General features: G+C 42.3%; 1 protein-coding gene across 1 annotated transcript in view; it reads left to right on the top strand.

The window, feature by feature from the left end:
- Nucleotides 1-27,668, top strand: part of mdn1 (midasin AAA ATPase 1) — a 194,542-nt gene that overhangs the window by 21,052 nt on the left and 145,822 nt on the right. The window contains exons 8-20 of the mRNA XM_078212495.1: nucleotides 462-565; nucleotides 1,165-1,279; nucleotides 2,869-3,068; nucleotides 4,224-4,305; nucleotides 6,414-6,509; nucleotides 9,530-9,642; nucleotides 12,851-12,999; nucleotides 17,034-17,094; nucleotides 19,306-19,517; nucleotides 20,372-20,475; nucleotides 21,986-22,130; nucleotides 23,589-23,685; nucleotides 26,899-27,012. Of these exons, the coding sequence (XP_078068621.1) occupies nucleotides 462-565; nucleotides 1,165-1,279; nucleotides 2,869-3,068; nucleotides 4,224-4,305; nucleotides 6,414-6,509; nucleotides 9,530-9,642; nucleotides 12,851-12,999; nucleotides 17,034-17,094; nucleotides 19,306-19,517; nucleotides 20,372-20,475; nucleotides 21,986-22,130; nucleotides 23,589-23,685; nucleotides 26,899-27,012 (1,592 nt within the window). The remainder of the gene's footprint in view (nucleotides 1-461; nucleotides 566-1,164; nucleotides 1,280-2,868; nucleotides 3,069-4,223; nucleotides 4,306-6,413; nucleotides 6,510-9,529; nucleotides 9,643-12,850; nucleotides 13,000-17,033; nucleotides 17,095-19,305; nucleotides 19,518-20,371; nucleotides 20,476-21,985; nucleotides 22,131-23,588; nucleotides 23,686-26,898; nucleotides 27,013-27,668) is intronic.

Genomic DNA, 27,668 nt, shown 5'->3' with positions numbered 1-27,668 from the left:
TTTTTATAGGCCTGAATCTTCTGACAAGGGGAGCAATGAACAACTCTAAGTTGTTGATGCATCCTAGGACCCTGAGGAAGTCCTAACGTGTGCAAATGTGTGGTATTTGGGCAAGCAGTTTAAACTACTGATTGCTGGTTTTACCCTGGAAATATTGCTGCATGATTCCCTACAGTGGGATCAGATGGCCAGAACCACTGAGACCTGGGCTTTTGTGCTTTGTCTACTGTGGGTCTTTTTTTTTTACACAGATTTACTTTCGAGCTTTTCCTATCGGGGGTAAAACCTGCTGAAGAGCACAGCTCGATGACAATCCAGCTGATTTACAATGAAAGTTTTAGTGGTCAGATGCGAAATTGTGTTGAAGTATACAGATAAAGACATAGCTTCAGTGACCATTGAGTTGCATGTGTGTACGATAGTTTACTTTGTTTTCAAGTCTTTATTTGACTGCATTGCAGATATCAGTGCTGATACCTCTCCTGGAGACTGGTGATCTTCTGATTCCTGGACATGGCGATTGTATAAAGGCAGCACCTGGATTCCAGTTTTTTGCCACTCGAAGGTTAGAATGACGGTTGTCCCGATTGTTTAGCAATGACTGTCCTACTAGCTCAAAAGAGGATGTTGAGGAATAAAAAAAAACACATTATCAACCTGTTGCCCAGCTCTGGAGCCGTGATTGCAAAATCAGTCGCCTGTGAAATGACTGCAAATTTTTGGCTGTTTCTATAGCAGGCAGCTGATCTGAAATGCCAGTTATCACCTATTGATAAATGTGGTGAGAGGGTTGTTTTCAGGCATGGAAGAGAAATTGCTTATTCTAATATCTGTTGTTTGTAGTAAACTTCTTCGCTCTTCAAAATAAAAGACGTTTTTGCTGAGGGCCTTGCATTTAGTAACTTTACACTGGATACCAACCTGTATATTTTGTATCGAATAACAATGCAGAGGAATCTAAGCAAAGCAACTTTTAGCTAAGCTGTATTTGCCTGCTAGAGTTAGGACAAAACAAAAATGCATTGTTGTGATTTATTGCTGAAGAGAAACTACTATGCAGTAGGATATTTGACAGCAAACATTGAGTTGTGCCAAGTGCTGAAACTTGAACTATTTTTCTTTCCTGATCTGCAAGTCACTGAATTTATATGTAATCTATTGTAGATTATTCAGCAGCAGTGCTGGTTGGTATAGACAACAAAACAGTCACGCAGCTTTGCTGGACAAACTGTGGACAAAAATCCAGTTGGACAACATGAACAGGGCAGAACTAAAGGAAGTGAGTTTATTTTACTTCAGATTCTTTCATCAGTGTACTGTTCTGATTCTACTGAGACCATAGCAGCTTTCCTCTGGGTGCTCCAGTTTCCTCCCGCAGTCCAAAGATATGTGGGTTAGGTTGATTGACCATGCTCAATTGCTGCCTAGTGTAATGGGGTTTAGCAGGGTAAATACGCGGGGTTCCAGGGATAGGGCCTGGGTAGGATTGTTGTCAGTGCAGGCTCTATGGGTCAAATTATCTCCTCCTGCGTTGTAGAGATTCTGTGATCCCCTCTTTCATGCCCTACCTTCAAACCCTATCTTAACCCTCAAAGTTGTATTTGGAAATTGAGACCAATAGAATTGGTGTAATTCTAGAAACCTCTTCGTGGTTCGTCCTAACATGCTATGCATTATCAAAGTCTGCACCTATCTGCCACGAACAACATGTATTTGCGTCCTCCTGCACCACTATGTCTGCAGACATATTCATTATACATCACTCTGCACATGAGGCATCTTGGGCCCTTGCAGTTTGCAGCATAGGAGGCCATTCACCCTATAGAATCTGTGCTGACTCTTGAGAGAAATCCGAAGCTTTCCACCCTTGATCTCCCTGTATCTTCCTCATTTTTTTTTTTAAAAAGATGGAACAATTCCTGCCTCAATTATTTCATGAGGTAAAAGCATTCCATCCTTTTCACCCTCCAGATAAAGAGATTTATTCTCTCATCATTCATTTTAGTTACAGTTTTAAATTGATCCCAGCCCAGTCTTTCCTATTCAAGGTCTTGATGGACATTTTTATAATCGGCATCAAAACTGCATACAAAGCAGTAATTGTGGTTTTCGCCCATCAAGCCTGCACCGACAACAATCCCACCCAGGCCCTATCCCCATAACCTGACTCATCCTCCTAACCCTAAGGGGCACGGCCCATCCACCTAAGATGCACATCTTTGGACTGTGGAGGAAACCGGAGCACTCGGAGGTGAAAACAGAAAAGTGGACCCTGCAAAGACCACCTGTAACCCTTCTCCAATCTGAATAATGATTGCGAATCCTAACTCTTTCTTCCAGTTGTAATGTGACTTGTGTTTAAGCCTGCCAGGTTAATATGACCAGCGCATAACTGTATAAACTTTCTCTGACTTGGCTATATTCAGTGCTCACGCTCGATGCAAATAGGAAGAGTATTTTCTCTCCAGATGTGGGGTCATCAATTTAAACACAGAATCAAAGATATCTTAACTCATTAAAGGGAGTGAGGCGAGGGGTTAGAATGAATCTCTATAGAAGACCCTTTCATGGCAGATCATTTACAGACATTTCGGGAAATATTTTAATAGAAATGAGAAAATTTGTTGTTTTGATGTATATTGCCCCAGGCTAGATGATGATTCCTTTAGAAAAGGCCTCAATGTCTGGCATATTTCTGTAAACTAATTTCAACTGTACCATTGGCATATGTCCGAAAATGGAAAATTGCCAGCTACCACCACTGCAGAATGGCACGTAGAGAAACAACATGTAAATTTTATGGTGTTGAAGAGTGATTGAGTATTTATTCTTTCAACTTTTACTACCTTTTAAACTATTTGCTCCCAGGTATTAGTAAACCGGTATTCAAGCCTGGAAATAGTAACCGATCGCCTTTTGGACATTTATTGCCAACTGACTGGCAAGAAACATCAAGAACCACAGATCAAGTTGGCTGGAAACCAAGGAAACAAACAAGTGCCTGATGAATGTGAAACAAAAACTGAAGATAAAGACTTGTGCCTTGAGGGAAGAGGATTATCTTTAAGGTTTGCAACAATTTGCTTTCAGTAGTGATTTGTGACCCGTTAATCAGGAGTGATTTTAAAATAACACTGAAGCGAAAGCTTTCATTTGTAAGCCAGAAATTTTGAATATTCTGTTACTCCTTAGGAAAATTGCTGTATAACAATAAGTTGTGTCAGACCAAAACAGTGGACTTGTAGGATATTACCAAAGAGGATAGTAAGGCTGATGGGTGGGAGGATTTTGGAATTTAGCAAAGGAGGACCAAGACACTTATCAGGAGAGAATAGAATACCAGAGGACTAAGGGACTCAAAAGTAAATTGTAAACAGGTATGTAAATAAGAAGAGGTTAATGTGGGCCCGTTAGAGGCAGAAATAAGTTAAATGAAAATGGATTGTGTACTGTTTAAGAGGGAATGGAACAGGTAGGTTATAGGCCATGGGTTTCAACAGTAAATTCAACTTTAGACTGACTTTTTTTTTGATATACAAAGCATTTTTTGACCCCCCCCCACACTGGGCCATCTGTCACTTGTTCTTTAGGTTTTGCTGTTACTGAGCACTGACCTTCTGCTCTCCTATTAACACGTTTTGCTATCTTACCCTTATGCCACTATCAGCACCTTCTGTAGCCCTTCACACTTCCTCTGTCTTGTGCCCAACACATCTTTACAATCTTCAAGTTCCCACACATCACTGACCTTCTCCTGTGCTCCATTTATGCGGTGTATAATCCATCACATTTCTGCCTCTCTTCAGTTACAAAGAAGAGTCGTACGGACTTGAAGCGTTGACTCTGTTTCTCTCTCCACAGATGCTGCCAGACCTGCTGGGTTTTTCCAGTATTTTCTTTTTTTCTATCTTTTGAAAGGCCTATCCAATTTCTTCCACAGCCCTACTCTTTGATAACCCTGTAAATTACTCCTTTTCAAATTTTATCCAATTCACTTTTGAAAATTCATTTTAAATTTGTCAACATCAACCCCCCTCCCCAAATTCCAGATCATAAATCGTTGTTTTAAAAAATTCTTCATGTTTCCTGTTGGTGTTTTGTCAATTTCCTTTGGTCTATGGGTGTTGCCAGCAGCGTTTATCACATTTATCACCATGTTGTTGACTACTTTGGTGTATACTCTACCGTTTTACATTAAATTGTTCTCTTGTTTTTCTGCTCAGAGATTTACTGAAGTGGTGTGAACGCATCATTCATAATTTTGATGGCACTTCCTCTTCCACTGCTCTCCACGTCTTTCAGGAGGTAAGGAGAAGGTGAATTTGTATTAGACAGATGTGAGAAAGACAGATCTGCACCTTTTTAATCCAAAGTGACTTGGGAAGGAGTGTCCAAATGTTACAAACTTTCTTTATTTCTGCAAATGCTGATTGAATCTGTACATTCTTCACTTTGATGATACCTGCCGTTGTTGTGTGGCATTACCACTGTGCTAAATGGGGTAGATTTCAAACAGACCTTAGCAACAAGACTGGGTATCAATGAGGCACTGTGGGCCATCAGTAGCACAATTGCACTCAACCACAATCTGTAACCTCGTGGCTCAGCATATCCTCCCCACTCTAATTTACCACCAAGCCAGGGAAGTAATCCTGGTTTAATGAACTGTGCAGGAGGACATGATAGGAGCACACTAGGTGCACCCTAAAAATGAGGTGTGAACCTGGTGAAGCTACAACACCGAACGACCTGCATGCCAAACAGCATAAGCAGCAAGTAATAGACAGAACTGAGCTGATCAGATCTAAGCTCTGCAGTCCTGCCACATCCAGCCATGAATGGTGATAGACAACTAAACAATCAACAGGAAGAGGAGGCTCCACAAATATACCCATCCTCAAAATGGCAGCAGTGTGTACCATTTCAAAATAGGCACTGCATCACCTAAGTTCCTTCGAAGGCACCTTCAAAACCTTCTAAGCGTAGACATCACAGGACCAGGGCAGTGGATGCATGGGAACACCGTAACCTGCCAGTTCCCCGCCAAGCCACATACCATCTTGACTTGGAACTATAGCACTGTTCCTTCATTGCCACTAGGTCAACTGGGTGTACCGACACTACATGGATTGCAGTAGTTCAAGAAGGCAGTTTACCACCACTTTCTCGAGGGCAATTAAGGATGGGCAATAGATGCTGACCAGCCAATGATGTCATATACTATGAACAAATTTTTTAAAATGGCATTTTATTGACTCCTAGCTTTTGGAATGTTTTAATTTTTAATAAATGATTGTAATTTAAGGGAACCAGTCACTGATTTTATTTTTGGGTGAATTGCATGTTTTGAGGATAGTCAATGGGTACAGCAGTGAAAGGTCTACTATTTGGAAATATTGATGGGTTTTTCCTCTGGTCGGTTTTGAGAATTGAAACATTTTCAGTGCCGCATAAGAGTGTGGTCAAAAGATTTGCAATCTTTATGGGCTTAAAATGGTGTGAGCTCCAAGCAGTGAATATTTACTGTGGCACAGTGGTTAGCACTGCTGTCTCACAGCGCCAGGGACCCGGGTTCAATTCCCGGCTTGGGTCACTGTCTGTGTGGAGTTTGCACGTTCTCCCCGTGTCTGCGTGGGTTTCCTCTGGGTCCCACAGTTTGAAGAACGTGCTGGTTGGGTACATTGGCCATGCTAAATTCTCCCTCGGTGTACCCGAACAGGTGCCGGAATGCAAAGACTGGGAAATTTTCACAGTAACTTCATTGCCGTGTTAATATAAGCCGTCTTGTGACACTAATAAATAAAATAATTTAAAAAATCTGAATGTTATGCCTGCCCAAATATTTATAAAAGACTGAAAAGTTTTTGGTTTTTTTTCAGCCCAGGAATGAGATGTGATAGGTGATCCTCTGGGATGTATACAAGATACAAAGGGGACACATAATTCATGCTGGAATTAAAATGAACTATTATTAATAAACTGCAAGGGGGGGGGGCAGTGAGGCACTAATATCAGTTCCTCAACTTGTTCATCACCTAGTCAGCCATCAAAACGTGCACCAAATTCAAGTTAGTGTGGTGGAGGTGAAAGGCTGAGGTTTGTTAATTGAAAGAACTGGATGTTAGAATGGGACTAGGGGCTTTCTGCATGGATGAGTCGGGATGTATTGAACAGCCTCCTTATCTCTCATTGTCTTGTCATGTCCGTAGCAAGTTTGTTTTTTCCAATAAATCCACTAGATAGGGGTTCCATGGAATCTATCGACTTGATAGTAACATTGTTAATTTGTTTCTGCTGAGATTTCTTGGTATTTTTGGGCTGCTCAGGCTTAAAATATTGAGGGCACGGTGTCACTGGACAGGCGTGTCATGAAACGCTCTTGACTAATCGCGATGATTTTTTTTTTACCCCAGGCATTGGATTGTTTCACTGCCATGATGTCGAAACGAAGGAGCAGACAGAAAATGGCAGAAATAATTGGAAGCAAGCTGAACGTTTCAAAAGAAAAGGTATAGTTTCACTTCCTGTGGCATTCTCCCCTTGGAGTTAATGGGTAACTTGATGAGGAGTCATCCCCAGACTCAATGTTGGCTGTATTCTCTCTGCACGGATGCTGTCAGACCTGCTGAGATTTTCCAGCATTTTCTGTTTCTATTTCAGATTTCAGAACTTCCAGTATTTTGTCTTTTACCTCACACATTTTTGGTAATAGGTTCATAAGGTATAGGGGCAGAATCAGGCCATTTGGCCCATTCAGTCATGGCTGATATGCTCCTCATCCCCATTTTTCTGTCTTGTCCCCATAACCCTTCAACCTGTTACCAATTAAAAATCTGTCGAACTCCTCAAATTTACTCACTTTTCCAGCTGTACTTGGGAACATTAAAAATAGGAATTGATCATTTAGCGAAGTCCTGGTTGGTCTATAACATCCATTTGCCCTGTATCTCCCCACGGTACCTTCGGTTAACAAAAATCTGTCAATCTTGTATTTGTAGAATCATAGAATCCTACAGTGCAGAAGGAGGCCATTCAGCTCATCAAGTCTGCACTAACCACAATCCCACCCTGGCCCTATCCCCATAACCCCATACATTTCCCCAGGCCAGTCCTCCTGACACTTAAGGGGCAATTTAGCATGACCAATCCACCAAACCCGCACATCTTTGGAGTGTGGGAGGAAACCGGATACCCAGAGGAAACCCACGCAGACACGGGGAGAATTGTGCTAACTCCACACAGACAGTGATCCAAGCCAGGAATTGAACCCAGGTCCCTGGTGCTGAGGCAGCAGTGCTAACCACTGTGCTAATTTAGAACTAGCAACTGATCTAGCTCTTGGTGGAAGAGAATTCCAAACTTCTGTCACTCTTTTTTGTGTACAAGTGTTGCCCAATTCCACTCCTAAATGGTGTGGCTCTAATTTTTATAACCCTGTTTCCTAGTCCCAGGCTCCCTATCTTGCAGAAATAGGGTAGATTGGAAGAAACTATTTATTCTGCTTGTATTTTAAACTTTGAAATTACCCCATAATCTTCTAAATTACAGGGAACACCACCCTGGTTTGTTTTTTCCAGCTAAATCCTTGGTGTTCCGGTATCATTCCACTAAATCTGTGCTACATTACCCCCATCACCCACACAATGAATACATCCTTCCTAAGGTGCGGTAGCAAGAACTAACTACAGTACACCAGGTGTGATCTGACTGTGGCTTTGTTTCGCTGAAGCAGCCTGACCTGTGCCGACATTTCATTTAGGTAGTTGACAAAATACTGGAAAAAGTCATTGACAGGATTTTAAAAACTCACTTTCTAGTCTTTTGACAGAGGGGAAAAAACCCAAAAGTTTTAGAGCCAAAAGAGTTACTGGGAAGGGTGACCAAATCGTTGGAGAAATATCAGGGTTTACAGGAACCATTTATTGGTCAATGAAGACTTGGTAAATGAGCGGGGTTTTTTTTTTGTGGGATAGGATCTAGCCAGTGAGAGGTTTAGATTAGCAAATGGAAGTTGAGGCCCCTGGCAGCAAAGCATTGGAATACAATGGCCTTGGAGATTGAGTTCTGAGTGACAGCAGAGGGGTGAGGGCAGAGGTGGAAATAGGTGGTCTTTGTAATGACGAACATCTGGAGCAAAAGTTGAGTTCTGGGCTGAATTGGCTGCTGAGATGGTGAAGACTACCTGGTAAACTGTATTCTGGTTTTCAAATCGGTTTGTTTGAGATCCAAGATCGCTGGTGTAACGTATGTGTGGAGATGTAAAAGTGGGGATCTGAGGATTGGTGTCAGTTAAGTGTTTGGGCTTCGAACACTCTGTGTTGGTACAAGGTGTGACTTCCAATATAATTATGGCGAGGAACTAAGAGGAAAATAAATTGGCATGGGATAAACTACTGCAGATGTTAAATTCTGCAGCAATTTTTGGTGCTCTTATGTGGAGCGCAAAGGACTATGGTTATGGGAAAGTGAAGCCTGGAGGAACAAAGTTCAAATTGCACTTATTCCCCTGGAATCAGTAGGCCAAAGCTAGCTTGAAGCAAACCCCAGCAGTTACTTTGATTCGGATTCATCCTATGCTGTTTTATTGCCTGACCAAGTTACCCATGCTGGCTCTCTGCAAGAGTAAGATTTCTAGCACTAAGATTTGATTTATTCATTATTGTCACTTATATTGTGATACAGTGAAAAGTATTGTTTCTTGCATGTTCATACAGACAAAGCATACCATTCATAAGAGTACATAGGGGAGAAGGAAAGGAGAGCATGCAGAATGCGATGTTAGAGATGAAACCGAGCATTGTTAGAGTTTATAAGAGTTCGAGTACAGTTTTAAAAGCATAGAACAAAAGTAAAAGATAGAATTAGAGGATATGCTGAGGACAACTCACAAGAAGCCTCCAGCGCCATCTTGAATTCTACAGCATCAGAATTCAATGAAGTGGTCCAAACAGAATTCTGTCAGCTAAGCTGAGCCATAGCAGAGTATCAGTCAGGTTCCTGAGAGTTATAGGGCCTGGGTGGGTCTGTTGTCGGTGCAGGCTTGATGGGCCGAATGCCCTAGTTCCACGCTCTCCCGCCCTTTCCATGCAAATGTGTTGTCTTCAGGTGCTTATCTAATTCCACTTTTTAGAGCCAGGATTTGAATCTGCCCCCGCATCTTTGGGCAGTGCATTCCAGATCCTAACCACATGCTGTTTGTTTTTAAAGCATTCCCTCACATCACTTCTGGTTCTTGAGACATTTACCTTTTTTCAAGGTTTACTCTGGTTCTTGACCTTACCACCAATGGGACCGTTCTCTATATCTGCCTTGTCTAGACTTTCTTTCCCACCCCACCCTCACTCATTAATCTATTCTGCAACCTCTTAACACCTTCAGACCCTTCCTGAAGTATGGTTTCGGAGCTAATGATTAAACCTGCAATGATCAGTTTCTACCCTCCCCTTGTGTGTTGTTGATATGAAAACGTTCAGAGTTGTGGCAGTGTTGTTTGTTCCGAGGGGATGATTTGGTTTTACTTGTGTTACAGGCGGAGTTCTTCTGCCAGTTGTATAAACCTGCTGTTGAGTTCAGTGAGGTGAAAGTGACGGTAGGACGGGCTGTTCTGCCTCGACAAAGAAGCGATGTCATCCTATTGCCGTTGTAAGTGCAATATTAAAATTCAACATCTCCATTTGTCATTTCAGGATCGGTTTTAATAGAATCTCTGCAGTGCAGAAGGAGGCCATTCAGCCCATCAAGTCTGCACTGACCACAATCCTATCCAAGCCCTATCCCCATAACCCCACCTATTTACCCTAGCTAGTCCCTCTGACACTAAGGGGCAATTTAGCACGGCCGGTCATCCTAGCCCACACATCTTTAGACTGGGAGGAAACCAGAGCACCCGGAAGAAACCCACAGAGGCATGGGGATAACATGCAAACACAGACAGTCACTCGAGCATAGTATGAAGCACTACGAGCTTGATAGCCAACAATTCTAATAAATAAATGATTTGGAAGGATCGAGGCTTGCAGCGACTAAAATTTGAGTTTGTTTTTTTTAATGCCCTAGGGTTTTTGACACTTTAGAAATCACTGCAGATTCTAGCAGAATGCTAATCAAACAAAACAAATTGTGCCCTTTTTTATTTTCCTCATTAGTATTGTAATGGTGCTGGGACACTTGCTGATTGGGGAATTAGAGGGGAGGTTTGTTTCATAATATCGTCAAGCAAGAGTCATTAATCAGAGAACAGAGTTACGATGATATGAAAAAGGTTGAAGTCACCATTGGTCTTCGTGGAGATATTTTTTAAATAAATCCCAACTCCCTGTTATTCAATGAAAGAGTTGTCACAAGTTGACCAAAGATGTGCAGGTTAGGGTGATTGGCCATGCTAAATTGACCCTAGTGTTGGGGGATTAGCAGGGTAAATGTGTGGGGTTACGGGATAAGGCGGGGTGGGATTGTGGTCAGTGCAGGCTCGATGGGCCGAATGGCCTCCTTCTGCACTGTAGGGATTCTATTCTATTCTTAAGATTTCAAACAAACTGTAAAAGAGTTAAACAAAACATGTACTATTAATTTACCAGTCTACTTCATAAACATTCCCTAAATGCAAAAATCTCAACCAAACACTTCCAGGTCTATTTTAGCCTCCCTGCCAAAAGTTCCTCTATACTTCACAGGATCCTTCACTCCTGGAACGAAACCAGGGTGTGACACATTTCTCCGGCATTCACTTTGATGCTCCTTCAACTTCCTGCTATTCTGAGGCATGAGATTTCTTGGGGAACCAGCATCTTGCAGTTGTGGACTTCCAGTTCAGATGAGGACTTCACTGCCTTCTTGCTTAGTGACTTCAAATTAGAAAATACCCTTAGTTTCAGATATTCCTCTGCTAGGTCCTCTTTAGTGTAAAGGCCCGTCACACGGGGGACTGGGGTTCAATTCCCTGACTGGGAGCTGCCAAGTTCCATGATAATGTCACGGCAGCGTCTGTCATGATTTTATTTGCTGCTGAAACCCTCATTCATAACATTTGTTAACATGAGATTTCACTATTCCAGTGTTCTCCTGGGCAGCCTCCCACTTGGCACTGTCCGTGAACAAACTCAACTAAACTCCGCTGCCCCCATTCGCTATTGCCCCTCTCCTTGTTGAACCGAATCAGTGTTTGTCTGGCAATTTTTCGTTTTCTTTTAATTCATCTGCTAGGTTTCAAATTCCTCCATTGCCTCCCCTCTCCTGTTGCAATCTCTTCCACCTTCGAGATCTCTGTGCTGTTCCAATTCTGGCCCTTTCTGCATTCCTGAATTTAACCATGGACCATGCCTACAAGCTGCTGAAGCTTTGAGCTCTGGCATTCCCTCCCCAAAAACCCTCCATTATCTTTTTAAAGATGCCCCTTCACCTTCGTCGATATCTCCTAATGTCTTGGAGTCAAATTTAGATTGCTACTGCTGCTGTGAGGCCCCTTGGCACCTTTTTAAAAAATTATCAAAGCATTGTAATGGAAACTGCTTCATCTTGTCATTTTGTATTTGCACAGTTTGGCCACTGGGTGGCACATTAGTTGCATTACTCCATTGCTTTTTGGAACACGTTCAGGTGAATGTCATAAGATCCCATGGTGTCATTTCAAAGAGTAGGAAGTTATCCCTCCCCAAAGTTCTTCCCTCTGCCAGCGGTGCTGCTGTGACAGTAGCTGCCTCGACTGTATCCCCCTCTCTAGTTACTGTGCGACAGATATATCATTCTTTCCCTTTGATACCTGCCCTGTGGACTGGGCTTTTAGCATACAGGTGTCAATTCTCTTATCACTCCACTTTAAAGTCACCTCTTCTGCACTCAGTTCCGGAATAACTTTATTCATTAGTCTCTGAAATGTTAAAGATATGTTCTTCATCCTGAATAGTGTAACGTTAAGTTGATAAATGGCGTCACAAATGCTGAGATTTCCTTTGCCCTCTTGGGCAAAGGTACTTGCCAACGTCCCTTTAGCAAGTCTATTTTTGTGATGAATTTAACCTGTCCAACAATGCAATGTACCAACCATGGTATAGGAAACAAATCCCTCTTGGTGATGACATTCACTTTCCTCTAGAATCCCTACGGTACAGAAGGAGGCCATTTGGCCCATCGAGCCTGCATTGACAACAATCTCACCCAGGCCTTAACCCCACATATTTATCCTGCTAATCCTCCTGACACCAAGGTGCAATTTAGCATGGCCAATCAACCTGAGCTACACATCTTTAAACTGTGGGAGGAAACCGGGGCATCCAGAGGAAACCCACGCAGACACGGGGAGAATGTGCAAACTTCACACAAACAGTCACCCGAGGCCAGAATTGAACCACACAAAGTCTTTGCATTCCATCGGACTTTGGCACCATTACAATAGGTGAACTCCAATCACTAGACCTTGATTTAACAATGTCATTTTGGAACACATTCAATTTCCTTCTGTACTTAAATATAGATGTTGCTTTATTGGAACTGTTTCCCCCACATCTTCATGTATAACTATCACTGTTCTACCTAATTCTTCCCACAAATGCATTTTTAAGACTGCAATTACTCTTCCAATTCACCTCGGCTCTTATCTGGAAGAAGACTTAACCAGTTGTTTAAATTTCCCATTACTTCCTCATTATCCAATTGAATTTTATGGGAGACATTCTCAGAATTTACCCTTCCTCTTCTCCCTGCTTCATTCCTACCAAGACCTCATGCTTGTCTTCATCTCCTCTATCCCAATGCCTCTGATTGATTGTCATTTCCCTCCGCTTACTTGACGGATCAGTATTCCATGTTTTCAACCAGGATGCTTTTTTCTGACATTCTTGCACTTTGTTTTAAGGGAAACCCAGCCATTTTCAGCCACTCGGCCCTCCTCTCTCCTGCTGGAGCAGCTGGCTGTTTGCCTAAGTAAAAAGGAGCCTGTCTTATTGGTTGGTGAAACGGGTACTGGAAAAACCTCGACAGTCCAGTACCTTGCCAGAATTACAGGTTGGTAGAACAATGCTTGTTGAATAAACTTCATGTTACTATTGGAACAAGGTTTAATATATCGTATGCAATGAGGCAAGCCAAGTGGCTAGAATGATAAAAGCAAATTACTGTGGCTGCTGGAATCTGAAACAAAAACAGAAAATGCTGGAAAATCTCAGCAAGTCTGACAGCATCTGTGGGGAGAGAATAGAGCCAACATTTCGAGTCTGGCTGACCCTTCGTCAGAGCTGATGGATTCTCTAAGAGTGACAAATTGATGAAGGTGCCGTGTTTGACTCTGGTATCTGATTGATTAGCTCACGTTTGGCAGTAGGGATTGTACGCTTGTCACCTCTTCCGGGCCATGAAAGGAGACCAAAAAATAAAATCAATAAAGATTCTGTGTGGATTCTGGATAACAATTGGATTGTGGTTGTACCAGCCCTGTGTCTATAATCCCACAAGGCTTGTGTCCATAATCCAACAAGCCCCCTATCTGGGCTGACATTTGAAGATTGAGCACTGGAAGACAGCAGACCATTGTGGAATGTTCTCCAGCAGGAGTTGATATCTTCAGGAGGACGGGAAGTTGACTAAACAAAGTTACCCCATGGAGTGAATTTTCCTGAAGTAAATTATTAAATTTTGATAAATTCTTTCATGGGATGTGGGCATCACAGATCAGGTCACCATTTGCTGTCCATTCCTTAATGCCCTTGAACTGCAAAGAGTCAACCACATTGCTGTGGCCCGAGACTCGCATGTAGGACAGACCAGGTAAGAATGGCAGATTTCCTTCCCTAAAGGACATTGGTGAGCCAGATGGGTTTTTACAACAATTATTGATAACTTCATGGTCACCTTTACTAAGACTAGCACTTTTTTTTGTTAATGAAATTTTTATTGAAGGTTTCCCGTTTTACATTTTGCCACAAGATGCAACAAATCCCCAAAATCAAACACAGCACAGAATGATCATTATACAGAAAAGACCAACAAATATTCAGATTATCAGTCAATGTAGTCGGCGTCTTCCTTCATACAGATAATGAAAGGATTCCAGAAAGAGTGGGGAAAGTCAGGATAACGGGATAAAGCCATGAGCGCATAGCACCATTGTGCATGCCTCCTCTACAGGATAACTAAGACACTACACAGTATACCGGATCCCCTAAGGGATAGATAACCAATCAAGATCTAATTAGATAACCTGGAATCTCCAAGCAATAAAAGGATACCCCAGAAAAGGGGGAACATCAGGATACCACCATCAATACAAGACATGATGCAGCAATGCGCGCTCTCATACAGGAGTTAATAGACCAAGGATTCCTACTCCACACCAGAACTTGTAGCACAACAGACCTCACTCCCCTCCAGCCACATCAGAGACATCGCTCAGACCCCACCATCATCTGAAAAATTAAACCACTTTTACTGAGGAAACCCCCCCCCACCAATAAGGAGAAGAATCATCAAGACACCCATCAACGGAACATCTCTGGGAGAGATACAACTCTCCTGACAATGCAAAGGAGCTTTCCAGAATGAAATATGACAAATTGGAGCCTGAATCGCCACCTCAACTACCCAGATAAAGAAAGGAAACCAGTGAGAGAGAGGAAAACCAGGGTTAATGAACAGATGCCAGGTGTAGTCTAGCAATGTACACTTCCACAAAAATGCTACCAGGATCAGAGCAGCATAACCTTTCTCAGAAACAACCCCCATGTGAGACCACATGGAAGATGGTGACCTGCTCTTCTAACCAGCCCACCGTCCAGCCACAGAAAGACACCAGCAATGCTGAACCGAGCCACTCATATTGGCACTCAGGGCCTGCAGCCAACAGGATGCTCCATCCCCAGGGAAACCAAGTCTCTGGAAGGAGAGCAGTCCAGATACCCCCATAGGCAATATCTCTGAGGAGGGTGACCTACACCCCTGTTCGACGTACCCTCCACCTGACCCGAATAAACACGGTCCCAACTGCCCGAACCTGCATCCTCCTCTTATATTGAACAAAGCAAACTATCCCTATCGTTAGACACCCCAAAGGTGCCACTTCGACCCCACCATTAACAAGATTCAAGCAACCACTGTCACTTACTCATGCAGTCAAATATGAAGAACCAACCTGATGTCGGCTAGCTATCCAAGGACCATGCCCGGGAGTGCACCAATGCACATTTTCCCCCCACTCCAACCACACCAAAGGCGTCAATGACAGAAAATAAAACTCTTTTTCAGGATACACTACCTTTCTGTATCCTCTTTGGAGAGGGGCAAAGATTCCTTCACCCCAAAATACCAAAAGTACAAAAGAAAAACACAAGCCCATTAGTTCTGCAACATAAATACCAACAAGAGGAATTCCTCACCCACTATGATGACTAATCAGACCAAGCCAACCACCCTTCTGCGGTACTACTCATCCACAAACCAAGCAAAGGATACGTTTACTCCTTCACTGTGAATGCAAGGATTACAACACAAAAAGAAAACAACCTTAATGTCATGCAGCCAACCCAGCATGCACCCCTATGGAACAAAGGAGAACTATTTATTAACACTTCACAAACAGGAAATTATCTCTGCATTTACAAACACTGAATCTCAAGGATTTAATTTTGACACGGGGCCAGAGGCAAGGCAGGCAGACCCCCGCTCACCCGGAACTGCACATCAGGACCAAACTGAATGCAAACAGTGTCACACTTTAACCTAAAGTCTCCCTCAGGATTTCCAAGGACTGAAGGTGGGCCCCCACTGAGGAACCTTCCCCCTTGACTGGCAGGATTCTCTTCTCCACTTCATCCATTCTCTTTAGGATATCTCGCAGTTCATCAATGTGAGCATCAGTGCTAGGGAGCCGAGATCGTCACCTGCAGCTTCACTCACAGTGGCGGCCACCATCTCGATGTCTGCAACACTGCCAAAGCATGGTGTCTGCTCGCCAGCAAAACTGCCATTGCCAACTGATCCCCTCTCCGCCCAGCCATTTCCAACTGCCTCGATCAGATGAAGATTTCTATGACTTAACTCGGCTCCCTGTTGCCAAAATCTAACCAGGATCTACCAGGACCATAGCACAGATTATACACATCAGGGTCACATCATTACAGGTTGTGCATAAGGATTAAAAGATGAGTAGCGGCAGAGCTTACGAAAACGCGGCAGCTCCCACACTTGCATTACACCCCCCCCCCCCTCCAAAATTGGAATGTTTGTAACTGCATTCACCCATCAGACAGTGAAGATGTAACAATGTGATAAATCAGTTTGAGGGATGGCTAACAAATGTGAATTTCACCTCCTGAAGTAAATATTAATTTTAGCGGACATTGTAAAATTGTCAGCATTCTCTATTTTTAAAAGAAGCACTTATTGTTGAATTGTTTTTTAAAGTTACAAAAAAGCATTAGGGCAATCCCTGCAGCAAGTTTCCTTCAATTCTCACGATATTTTCTGAAATTTGGTTGCTGGTTCAGCCATTTGACTGCAAGTTGAAATCCAAAGATTGCTCCTTCATCTCCATCTTTTATCGTTTCCTTTTTGTTCATTCAGAGACGTAACTTGGAGGCTTAAAAACCAGCTGGACCTCTCGTCCACCTAAAGTAACATTGGGATAAATAGTTACTTGTGTTGTTTCGAGTTGTTCACTAAATGTGGATATTACAATTAAGTCTTGATGTTGGTAAAGTGCGAGCAGAATACTTGAATCTATGTTTTCCTCAAAATTAGGGGCTGACTCATATATTGAGTTTGCTTTCCTGACAGCAAGCAATGGCTGATTGTCTGCGCATTGTCAACATTCTGGGAAATAAATGTAAATGGTGAAGATTTGGCTTTGTTTAATAATATCAAAAGATATAGGAGCAAAATTAGGCCATTCAGTCCATCGAGTCTGCTCCGCCATTCAATCATGGCTGATATTTTTCTCCTGCCTTTTCCCTGTAACCTTTGACCCCCTTACTAATCAAGAACCTATCTATCTTTTTGTCTTAAAAATGATGACTCCTCTGTGTAATTTTCCTGTGAACTTGTTTCAGGTCACAAACTGAAGGTCGTAAATATGAACCAACAGAGTGACACAGCAGACTTGCTTGGAGGGTAAGTGTTGTGTCTGGAGGATGGCTCTAGGATTCTGATAGAGCGGAACGAGTAGCTGAATGTACGCAAGGCTATTTGGCATATTTCTTTGCAGTTTAGAAAACTGATTTATTTAGTATTTGACAGCTGATGGGGGACTCTGACACTGAAGGAGGGCAATTGTAATATTTAGAAAATTGTGGGTTGTTATATTTGGAACGTTGTTGTTTGTCTCAGCAGCTGTGGTGGAATTTGACACCGCTGTCAAAATGTGAACAGAATTTTCAGAGCAGGTTATTGGATGCGGATTGGCCGGAAACCTCCTAGGTGAAGGAAACTCTCAATAAAAATATTCATTTTTTTCCCCTGCTTTGTAGTTACAGAACCACGCAGGTTGATTATCAGCTTGTAAATCCTTCTGATGCAATTGACGGTAGGCGGTAAATTGAGGGAGAATGTTCTGGTCAATGGAAGTTAACGGCAAACCACTGTAGTCCTTTGCCAAGCCTGCTGATAATGGACCACTCCATTGGAAGTCCATGGTTGCCAATGCCCTCTTAGGGTGTGGTAGATGGAGAAGGAGTCATAGAGCACTAACTGGACAGGGAAAGGCCTCCAGGAAGAAGTGTGTAGTTGTAATAACGTTGAGTTCACACAGCATGATGGAGGTGTGCACTCTGCTGGGAGTCCTCTTCACTTACTAAAAATGCAAATACTTCAAAATTTGAAAACTGCACCTTATGTTGAACCTTACATACTCAAGGCTAGTTTGACATTCTCATTGATTCTTGCACAGATTCTTTGCATTGTGCATCGCTGTCAGTAATTTAAAGTACTTAGATTTCCCCAAAATGGAGATGCACCTGTTTAGGAACAATCATAGAATCCTTACAGTACAGAAAGGGCCATTTGGCCCATCGGGTCTGCACTGTTCCTCCAAAAGAGCACCCTAACTAGACCCAATCCCTCACCCTAACCTCATAACTCATACATTGATCATGACCAATCGGCATATCTTTTACACGAAGGGGCAATTTAGCATGGCCAGTCACCAAACTTGCACATCTTTGGACTGTGGGTGGAAACCGGAGCACCCAGAAGAAACCACGTAGACACGGGGAGTCACCCAAGGCTGGAAGCGAACCTGGGTCCCTGGCATTGTGAGGCAGCAATGCTAACCACTATGCCACTGTGCCGCCCCAAGCAAACACTTGGAAAGCCACAAACCAATGCTACGAGTCATGCCATGCCTCTCGGGCAGTATTTACAGGGCCCTGCTCTGCCTCAGTGCTCACTGATGCTTCACCATTCATTGCCCCATCAAACCCCAGGTTCCCCCTCTAGTGTTGCTCAGTCAGAAATATGGCCAAGAACATCTAGTATGGAAAGGGGGGAGCATAACAATTCCTGTAGCAAACTGTAAATGGAACGTTGACTGAGAACTAACTATTAGGCTAGAGATACACTTAATGCTGGATCTGCCATAATATTTTTTAATAAAATTGCAGTTCCTGGTGGTAATACAAAGAGTAACATTCTTTCCAGAGAAGGCTTCACTTGCCCCTTATTTCAGTGAAAAAAGTCATGTGGGAAGAGGACGTTGATGGAGGTAATCTAATGTAGGCTCTCCATAAAAAGTTAGCTTTATTTCAGTAGCCTAGACCTAAAATTGAAATTTGATTTTCAGCATTTGTACATCAATCTTCCTGGTGAGATTTTTCTCAGCTCTGGGTATTTGGGTTCACTGATATGGGGTAGGGGGCCAAAAGCAACGTCTGTCACTCCCAAGTGTTGATGGTGTGGCATGAGTGTTTTATGTACGCAGTGGTGGTTTAATGGCATTGTCACTGGGCTAGTAATCCCAGAATAAAGCTCTGGGGACCTGGGTTCGAAACCCACCATGGCAGGTGGTGAAATTTGAAATCAGTAAAAATTCTGGAATTAAAAGTTGAATGATGACCATGGAACCATTGTTGGTTGTCATAAAAACCCATCTGGTTCACTAATGTCCTTTTTTAGGGAAGGAAATCCGCCAGCCTTCCCTGGTCTGGCCTACATGTGACTCCAGACCCATAGCAATGTGGTTGATGCCCTCTAAAAATGACCTAGCAGACCACTCCGTTCAAGGGCGATTAGGGATGGACAATAAATGATGGCCCAGCCAGTGACGTCCACATCCCCTGAATTAATTTTAAAGATTAAATCTGGGATTTGTATTTGTTTCTGTTTCAGGTACAAGCCGATGGACCGTAGACTTATCATGCTGCCTTTGCGAGAAGCGTTTGAAGAGCTTTTCATTCAGACATACTCTAGGAAACAGAACCTGACTTTCTTGGGCCATATTCAAACATGCTGCAAACAGAAACGCTGGCAGGATTTACTCCGACTGATGCTGCACGTCTATAAAACCGCCATCAATAAGGAACTGAAAGCCAAGGAAGACAGTGAGAAATCCTTAAACATTTTAAATGTTTATTTTGAAAAACTTTTTATGCGTTCGGTTTCTGTGTGGGTGAAGTGCAGTTGTCCCTGTTTGAAGCAACAAAGGGTGGAAAATGCAGAGTAGTTCTGGCAAATATCCTAGCATAGCATTGCATCCCTACAGTGCAGAAGGAGGCCATTTGGCCCATCAAGCCTGCACCGACAACCATCCCACCCAGACCCTATGCTCATAACCCCACGCATTTACCCTGCTAAACCTCCTGACACTAAGGGGAAAATTTAGCATGACCCATCAACCTCACCTGCACATCTTTGGACTGTGGGAGGAAACTGGAGCACCCGGAGGAAACCGGAGCGCGCACGAGGCGAATATGCAAACTCCACACAGACAGTGATCCGAAGCCGGAATTGAACCTAATCCTTGGCACTGAGAGGTAGCAGTGCTAGCCACTGTGCCGCCTTTGAAAGTAGATAGGGTTTTGTTGCATGGCAGATGTCACATGGGGTTTGTCTTTGTGGGCAGACATTTTCAGTGTTAAGCAATTGGAAGTGTGAGTTGTTAGAAGCACAGCGAGGGCCACAGTGGTCCAGGCAAGCAATGGGGCAAAGTGAGATTAAAGGCATGAGAATTGAACAGAAAGGAGTGAATGATAAATTTGACGTTGACTCGGGTGCAGTGAGAGGGAAGGAAAGATTGAATAAGGCGAATCGAAGGCAAAAAGTGAGCTAAAACATTTAAACTTGTCTTTTTAAAACAAATTCATTAGCTGAAGTCCGTATATTCACGTTGGCAGAAGCAATCTGAATTCTGTTCTCATATTTCTTCTCTTTCAAAATGGAATATGTTTTATTTTAGAAGGCTGGCTGAGAGATAAATGGGAATTACTCGGCGTACGTCTGACCCAGGCTCAGCAGCAGATGAAACTCACCGAATCGGCACTGGTATTTGCCTTTGTGGAGGTAAGATGTGAAAGTGATGTGTCGGTTACTCAAGACTAAGAGGTTTGACCACCTCCTTTATCGAGCCAGAGCCTTGCTTGAGCAATGAACGAGTGGCCACCCACTGCTGATTTAGACCTGTCCTTACCCACTGAATTTTCCAAGAACTTTTCCATAGGGAATTATTGAGAGTGGGAGCAACAGTGGTGGTCCGAGCAACCCTTAACCAATCATTTCAAGATTTGTTCAGGAACTAGGAACCGATAAGTTGAAACAATGAACTAGATGTTAAACTGAGTGTAGAAAATGAAACTGGATTTAAAAAAAAAAAAATGTTTAACAATTAATTTAAATATTTTAAACTCCATAGTGAAATCTGTGGGAGTGATAATTGACACAATTTCACATTCAAATTGGAGGGTGCCTTTTTGCATCTTTCTGGTTCTTTAGCGTCGGCAGATGTCTTGCACATCAGTGCACAGATTTTTCACGTTTAACTGCACATCTGCACTAGCCTGAAGCTGCTGTCAGATGTGTTCATGTGCTTGGCCTCATTCTGACCTAATGCAATTATCCCTGACTTCTGGTCAAACATTTGGGGCTTCCTGAGTAGTTTCCGAATTGTTTTGCTGTATGGGAATTCCCCGATCCCGAATTATAGTAACAATCCTGATGCTGAAGCTTCCAGAGCGTAAGTGGAAGCTGAGAACATCAATAGTGAAGCTGCTGGAGGCAGGCTGAATGTTTTTTTTTCTGTCCCAAACATAAAGCTGGTTCGTTCTTCGGGAGTAATCTATTCCGGTTACATTATCCTGCCGTTTCTCCACACCTCCCTCAGTCATTTTCCTGTTTCAAATTCTACATCTAAAATACCGTGGTTACTTGTGATCACATGCTCGAGATTCTGATGAGCTTTGGTGTGGAAAAGATGTCTAATTAACCTTTTGATATTGGTACCTTCCAAAAATCTGCACCTTTTTATCAATTCATTGACCACTGAGAGCCATCTTCTGCTGTTTTACCCTCACTTTTGAATACTTCTATTAAACGACATCCCCCAACTCCTAATTAGGTGACAAAAACAGAAAATCTCAGGACTGACAGCATCTGTGAAGAGAGATTAGAGCCAACGTTTCGAGTCTAGATGACCTTTTGTCAGCTCTGAGATTTTCCAGCATTTTTCTGTTTTCTTTTGTTTCAGATTCCAGCATCTGCAGTATTTTGTGTTTATCCTAATTAGATGAACCTGGGCTATTTGACTCCATTGGGGGTGGGGGTAGAGTGTGGGAGGGAGAATGATTATCATAGTTTGAACATGATTCTATTTTCATTTAAGATCCACACCTACAGTTTCCAGCAAGGATCACGCAACAGTTATCAGGGTTAAGAACTATATATTTTTTTTCTCTCATTCTTCAGCCAAAGGTTCTGACTAATTTGAGTTGAGTAACAAATAGGTTCCCCTCTGACACAAAGCCAGAAAACAATCTGCGCTCTTTTATTCCTTTGACGATTGATTTTAATTTTCTAGGGTACCCTAGCGCAGGCTGTGAAGAAAGGAGAGTGGATCTTGTTGGATGAGATCAACTTGGCTTCAGCAGAGACACTGGAATGTCTGAGTGGATTGTTGGAAGGGGATACAAGTTCGCTTGTGCTGCTGGACCGAGGCGATACTGGTACAAGAGCTATTGCCTTTATAGCTTATACAAATCTACATATGTTCATATAAGTTAGAACATAGGAACATGCATGCAAACATATGAATCATGAGTTTATTTATTAGTGTCACAAGTAGACCTACATTAACACTGCAATGAAGTTACTGTGAAAATCCCCTAGTTGCTACACTCTGGCGTCTGTTCGGGTACACTGAGTGAGAATTTAGTATGGCCAATGCACCTAACCTACACGTCTTTCGGACTGTTCAAGGAAACTGGAGTACCCAGAGGAAACCTATGCAGATACTGGGAGAACATGCAAACACCGCACAGTGACCCAAGCCGGGAATCGCCGAGAGACAGCAGTGCTAACCACTCGGCAGGAGTGGACCTTCACTGCTATTCAATAAGATTTCAATCTCAACTCCACATTCTTTCTTACCCTGATGACCTTTTGTATTCTTGCTTATCAAGAACCTATCGAACTCTGCTTTGAAAATTTTCAAAAACTCTGTTTCTGCCGCCTTTTGAGGAAGACTCACTCACAACCCTCTGGGAGAAAAAAAATTGCCCTCATCTTCTCTTAAATGGGCGACCCCTTAGTTTTAAACAATGACCCCCTTGTTCTAGATCCTCCCACAAGTGGAAACATCCTTTCCATATCCACCCTGCCGAGATCCCCCAGGATCTTGTATTTTCAATCAAGTCATCTCTTACTAACTCCAGCAGATGCAAATCTAGCCTGTCTAATCTTTCCTCGTAAGACAAGTCCAGGTATGTCTTATGAGACTTATTAATACCAGGTATTGATCTAGCAAACATTTCCTGCATTCTACAAAATTCATTGTTTGTCAGGTTAGTTTCCCACATCTGTTGTTTCTATTATTTTCTGTTTGTAAACCCCGCCATTCAGTGAAACTTTTCACACCTTGCCACCAGTCCTTAACCTGTTCAGAAGTTTACTACAGTATTTTTTACACCAGGCAGTGAGCAGAACTTATTGCAGTTAGAGATTTAGTGCACCAGTTTGATTTTGGGGTAGTCACTTAAAACAGAAATAAATGTTCCTCTTCGTCACGTAAGGGAGGGAGATGGCTTAGTGTTATTATCACTAGACTATTAATCCAGAGGACCCGGGTTTGAATCCTGCCATGACAGCTGGTGGAATTTGAATTCAATAAAAAATATCTGGAGTTAAGAATCTGCTGATGACCATGAAACCATTGTCGAATGTCGGAAAGACCCATCTGGTTCACTAATGTCCTTTTTAGGGAAGGAAATCTGCCATCCTTACCTGGTCTGGCCTACATGTGACTCCCAGAGCCACAGTAATGTGATTGACTCTCAACTGCCCTCCAAGGGCAACTGGGGATGGGCAATAAATGTTGGCCAGCCAGTGACGCCCACAAATGAATTTTTAAAAAAAAATTCTTCATTGTCTTGCAATAAATACTAACTTGGTTTATCCTGTTACAGAGCCCATACAGCGTGACCCAGAGTTTCGCTTGTTTGCCTGCATGAATCCAGCAACAGATGTGGGAAAGAGAAACTTGCCACCAGGCATCAGAAACCGGTAACCAAAACCTAATAAAATTATTTCTCTCCTCTTAATCAAGGCCTTAGAAATCTTAATTTCATAATGTTGCTGAGTAGGAAGTTGTGACTTGCGCAGTATACACTTTATAGATACTGAGATAAACATAGCTTAATCAATAAAATACATGGGATGTATTCTGAAACTCACTCACTTGCAAATTGCGAACTATGGATTGCCTTCAATGAGCAAAACTGAATGTCCAACTCCTGCTTTTAAGTCCCATGTTCCTATTTTGCAACTATGGGGCACACAGCCTGTTGCAAAGCTGTTGTATCTGGCACTTTGGGATCACCGCTGCTTTCCATTGCTGTCTGCCTCCTTTATGTCCCCAGATTCTTGTGAGGCCAGTCATACTGGTTGATGTGCGGCCACCGTGGGATTTTGTAGAAGAAATGGCCTTTGTAGACTGGAGTGCCCTTTACTCAGCATGCACAGCAGCAGACAGATCACTTCACCTCCGATTCATGTACTTGCTCAGCTCCACCCCAGGAACTAGGGCGTTTTCTCTCCAGCACTCTGGGAATATTGGAAGCAGTCTTGGCTGTTTGTCTATTGGTGCCACTCTGGAATGACAAATGCTCATGCAGTTTATGTCCCATTACAAGAAGGCGCACTTTAATGCAACACTCCCTCATCACTGAAATGGCACTCCTAAGGTATAGGCTATCTTCTGGAAGTCCATATAAATAGCACACATTACCATTAATATACAGGTGCCCCTGTTTATCTTGGCTCATTTTATTTGATGGATTCATGTACTTTTGATTAATATTATTGAGCTCATTGCTCGAGCATGTTGTATCACAGTTTGAAAAAAGATAATACATTAAATCTTCTCTGAACAGTAGAATCAGGGTTTCAGAGATTTTCTTTTCTTTTGTTTGTTTGCTTCCTCTTACCGTGCTAGTTTTTATGCAATGTTATTAATTCAGTGGGTGATGGTGGCCAAGTGGTAATGTCACTGGATCAATAATCCAGAGATCCAAGCTAATGCTCTGAAGACACTGGATCAAATCCCACAGTGATAGCTGTGTTTAAATTCAATTAATAAATCTGGAATATAAAAATTCTAGTCCCCATAATGGTAACCATAAAACTATGTTTGATTGTCATAAAGACCTATCTGGTTCGCTAATGTCCTTTTTTTTTAAGGAAGGAAATCTGCTATCCTTACCTGGTCTGGTCTACAGGTGACTCCAGATCCACAGCAATGAGATGACTCTTAATTGTTTTCTGAGATATTTGATTTTTGATTTGATTTATTATTGTCGCATGTATTGGGATACAGTGAAAAGTATTGTTTCTTGCACCCTAAACAGACACAGCATACCTTTCATAGGGTACATAGGGGGAGAAGGAAAGAAGAGGGTGCAGAATGTAGTGTTACAGTCAAAGCTAGGGTGCAGAAAAGGATCAGCATAATATGGTGGGTCCATTCAAAATCCTGATAGCAGGGAAGAAGCTGTTCTTGAGTCGGTTGGTACGTGATCTCAGACTTTTGTATCTTTTTCCTGATGGAAGAAGGTGGAAGCGAGTATGTCCCGAGAGCGTGGAGTCCTTGACTATGGTGGCTGCTCTTCCAAGACAGTGGGAAGTCTAGACAGTGTCAATGGATGGGATGCTGGTTTGCATGATGGATTGGGCCACATTCACAACCCTCTGTAATTTCTTGCGTCTTGGCCAAAGCAGGAGCCATACCATGCTGTGACACAACTGGAAAGAATGCTTTCTGTGGTGCATCTGTAAAAATTGGTGAGAGTCGTAGTGGACATGCTGAATTTCCTTAGCTTCCTGAGAAAGTAGAAGCGTTGCTGGGCTTTCTTAACTATGGTGTCAGTGTGGACGGACCAGGGCAAGTGATCTGGACACCCAAAAACCTGAAGCTCTCAACCTTTTCCACTTCATCACAGTTGATTATAGACAGGGGGCATGTCCTCCACTACACTTCCTGAAGTCGATGACTATCTTTTTTTTACTGACATTGAAGGAGAGATTATTGTCGTTGCACCATTTCACCAGATTCTCTATCTCCTGCATTCCGTTTCATCATTGATTGAGATCTGACCCACTACGGTGGTGTCATCAGCAAACTTGAAAATGGAGATGGAGCAGAATTTGGCCCCACAGTCATAAATGTATAAGGAGTATAATAAGGGGCTGAGGACACAGCCTTGCGGGGCAGTGCTGTTGAAGATAATTGTGGAGGAGGTGTCATTACCTATTCCTACTGATTGCGGTCTGTGGGTTAGGAAGTCTAGGATCCAGTCGCAGAGGGAAAAGCCGAGTCCTAGGCCTTGGAGTTTGGCGATGAGTTTTGTTGGGGTAATGGCGTTGAAGGCTGAGCTGTAGTCAATAAATAGGAGTCGGACATAAGCTTCCTTGTTATCTAGGGGTCCCATGGTTGAGTGTAGGGCCAGGGAGATGGTATCTGTTCAAAGACAATTGGGGATGGACAACAAATGCTGACTTTGCCAGTGATGCTCACATTCCATGAAAGAACGAAAAAAAAATTCCTTGTGACTTCATCCTAAAAAATGACACATTTAATAAACAAATTGAACTGGATGGGTAGCTGACAATTGTTAAGCTGCACTGGATAAGAATTTGTCGTGCCTACTCTTAGTCACACAGACTCATCTTGCGAACACTGAGCTTTCATCTGAAGAAAATCATTTTATTTTCTTGTGGATGTTAAACTAACTGATGTGTCGATCTCAGACTTGCAACCTTGTTCCTTGTGAATATTAATTTTCCATTTATTATCTTTAACTTTATGGCTCTAACTTCTATATTTGTGCAATTAATTATTTTTTTAAAAAGTTCCTCTCTCTACTTTCATAAACTGTCTGTTCCACCCCTCTCCAAATGTTAAATTTATTGTTTCGCAACACATGCTTCTTTGAATTGTTAAGAGTTCTGAATAGAAATACCTTAATACCAAAATTGTCCATCTTTCGTTTGCGATTACGGAACAATTTTATTTGCCTTTTCTCAATGACAGAATTGGACATAAATCTTTCAAATATTAATCTCTTCACTTTATTCTTGGGCCTAAACCTTTTTTGGATATATTTAGACTGTTGACTGCTCTCATGTTATTGATTTCTCTTGCCCTCATTTTGGCTCTCCTTTGCTCATTTTGAATGATAAAATATGATGCTGATATTTTGCTGGTTTCTACATTGACAGATTTACAGAGCTGTATGTTGAGGAACTAGAAGATGAAGGAGATCTCCGAATCCTCGTATCCGATTACTTAAAGGGATTAAATGTCAACAAGAAAACTATTCAAGGGATCATTGAGTAAGGATAACTTGATGTTTCTGAGTTCTGGATATTGAAGTATATGGAGAGAGAAAAGGGAATGCTAGCAGTGAAGATAATAAACACTGTTCCATATGGCTTCATGTGAGGGTGGCAGCAATAGTTTGACTATATTGCTTGGGTTGTATTTTTATTACAGCTGTCACTTTGTCAGTAAAATAAATTTGAGGTGTTAATGTAGTTGCTCCTCTGTGTAGTCTCAATAAGATGTCAAGTTCTCGACTCAGTTTATATTGCTAAAGTTCTGTTTCTTTTGCTTCAAGGTTCAGCCCTTGATACTGTTATGTCCTTTAATAAATTGCCCCGTTGCTACAATATAATGTTATACTTTAAACAGACCTTGAGGCTCAACGGTGCAAATAATGTATCTTGTTGACAGCTTGCTTCCTGTGCTTTTGTTAATACTGGCTTGTGACCAATAAACATTTTTTTATGATGTGCGTGTAGCACAAGCCAGCATTGTGGATAATGCACAGTAAGCAAGCTGTCTGAGGGAGGGTGACAGTCATAATGTAGCTTTCTAGAACCATTGCACGTACAACCATTACATCCCACAAAGGTGTTGAAGTGCATTGTCTAGTCTATATTAATGAGGCCCTGCAGACAACCACAAAACTCTGCGATTATCATAGAGT

This window comes from Mustelus asterias, chromosome 5 (assembly GCF_964213995.1).
Source record: "Mustelus asterias chromosome 5, sMusAst1.hap1.1, whole genome shotgun sequence".
NCBI lineage: Eukaryota > Metazoa > Chordata > Chondrichthyes > Carcharhiniformes > Triakidae > Mustelus > Mustelus asterias.
This window is presented reverse-complemented; position numbering and strand designations above follow the sequence as displayed.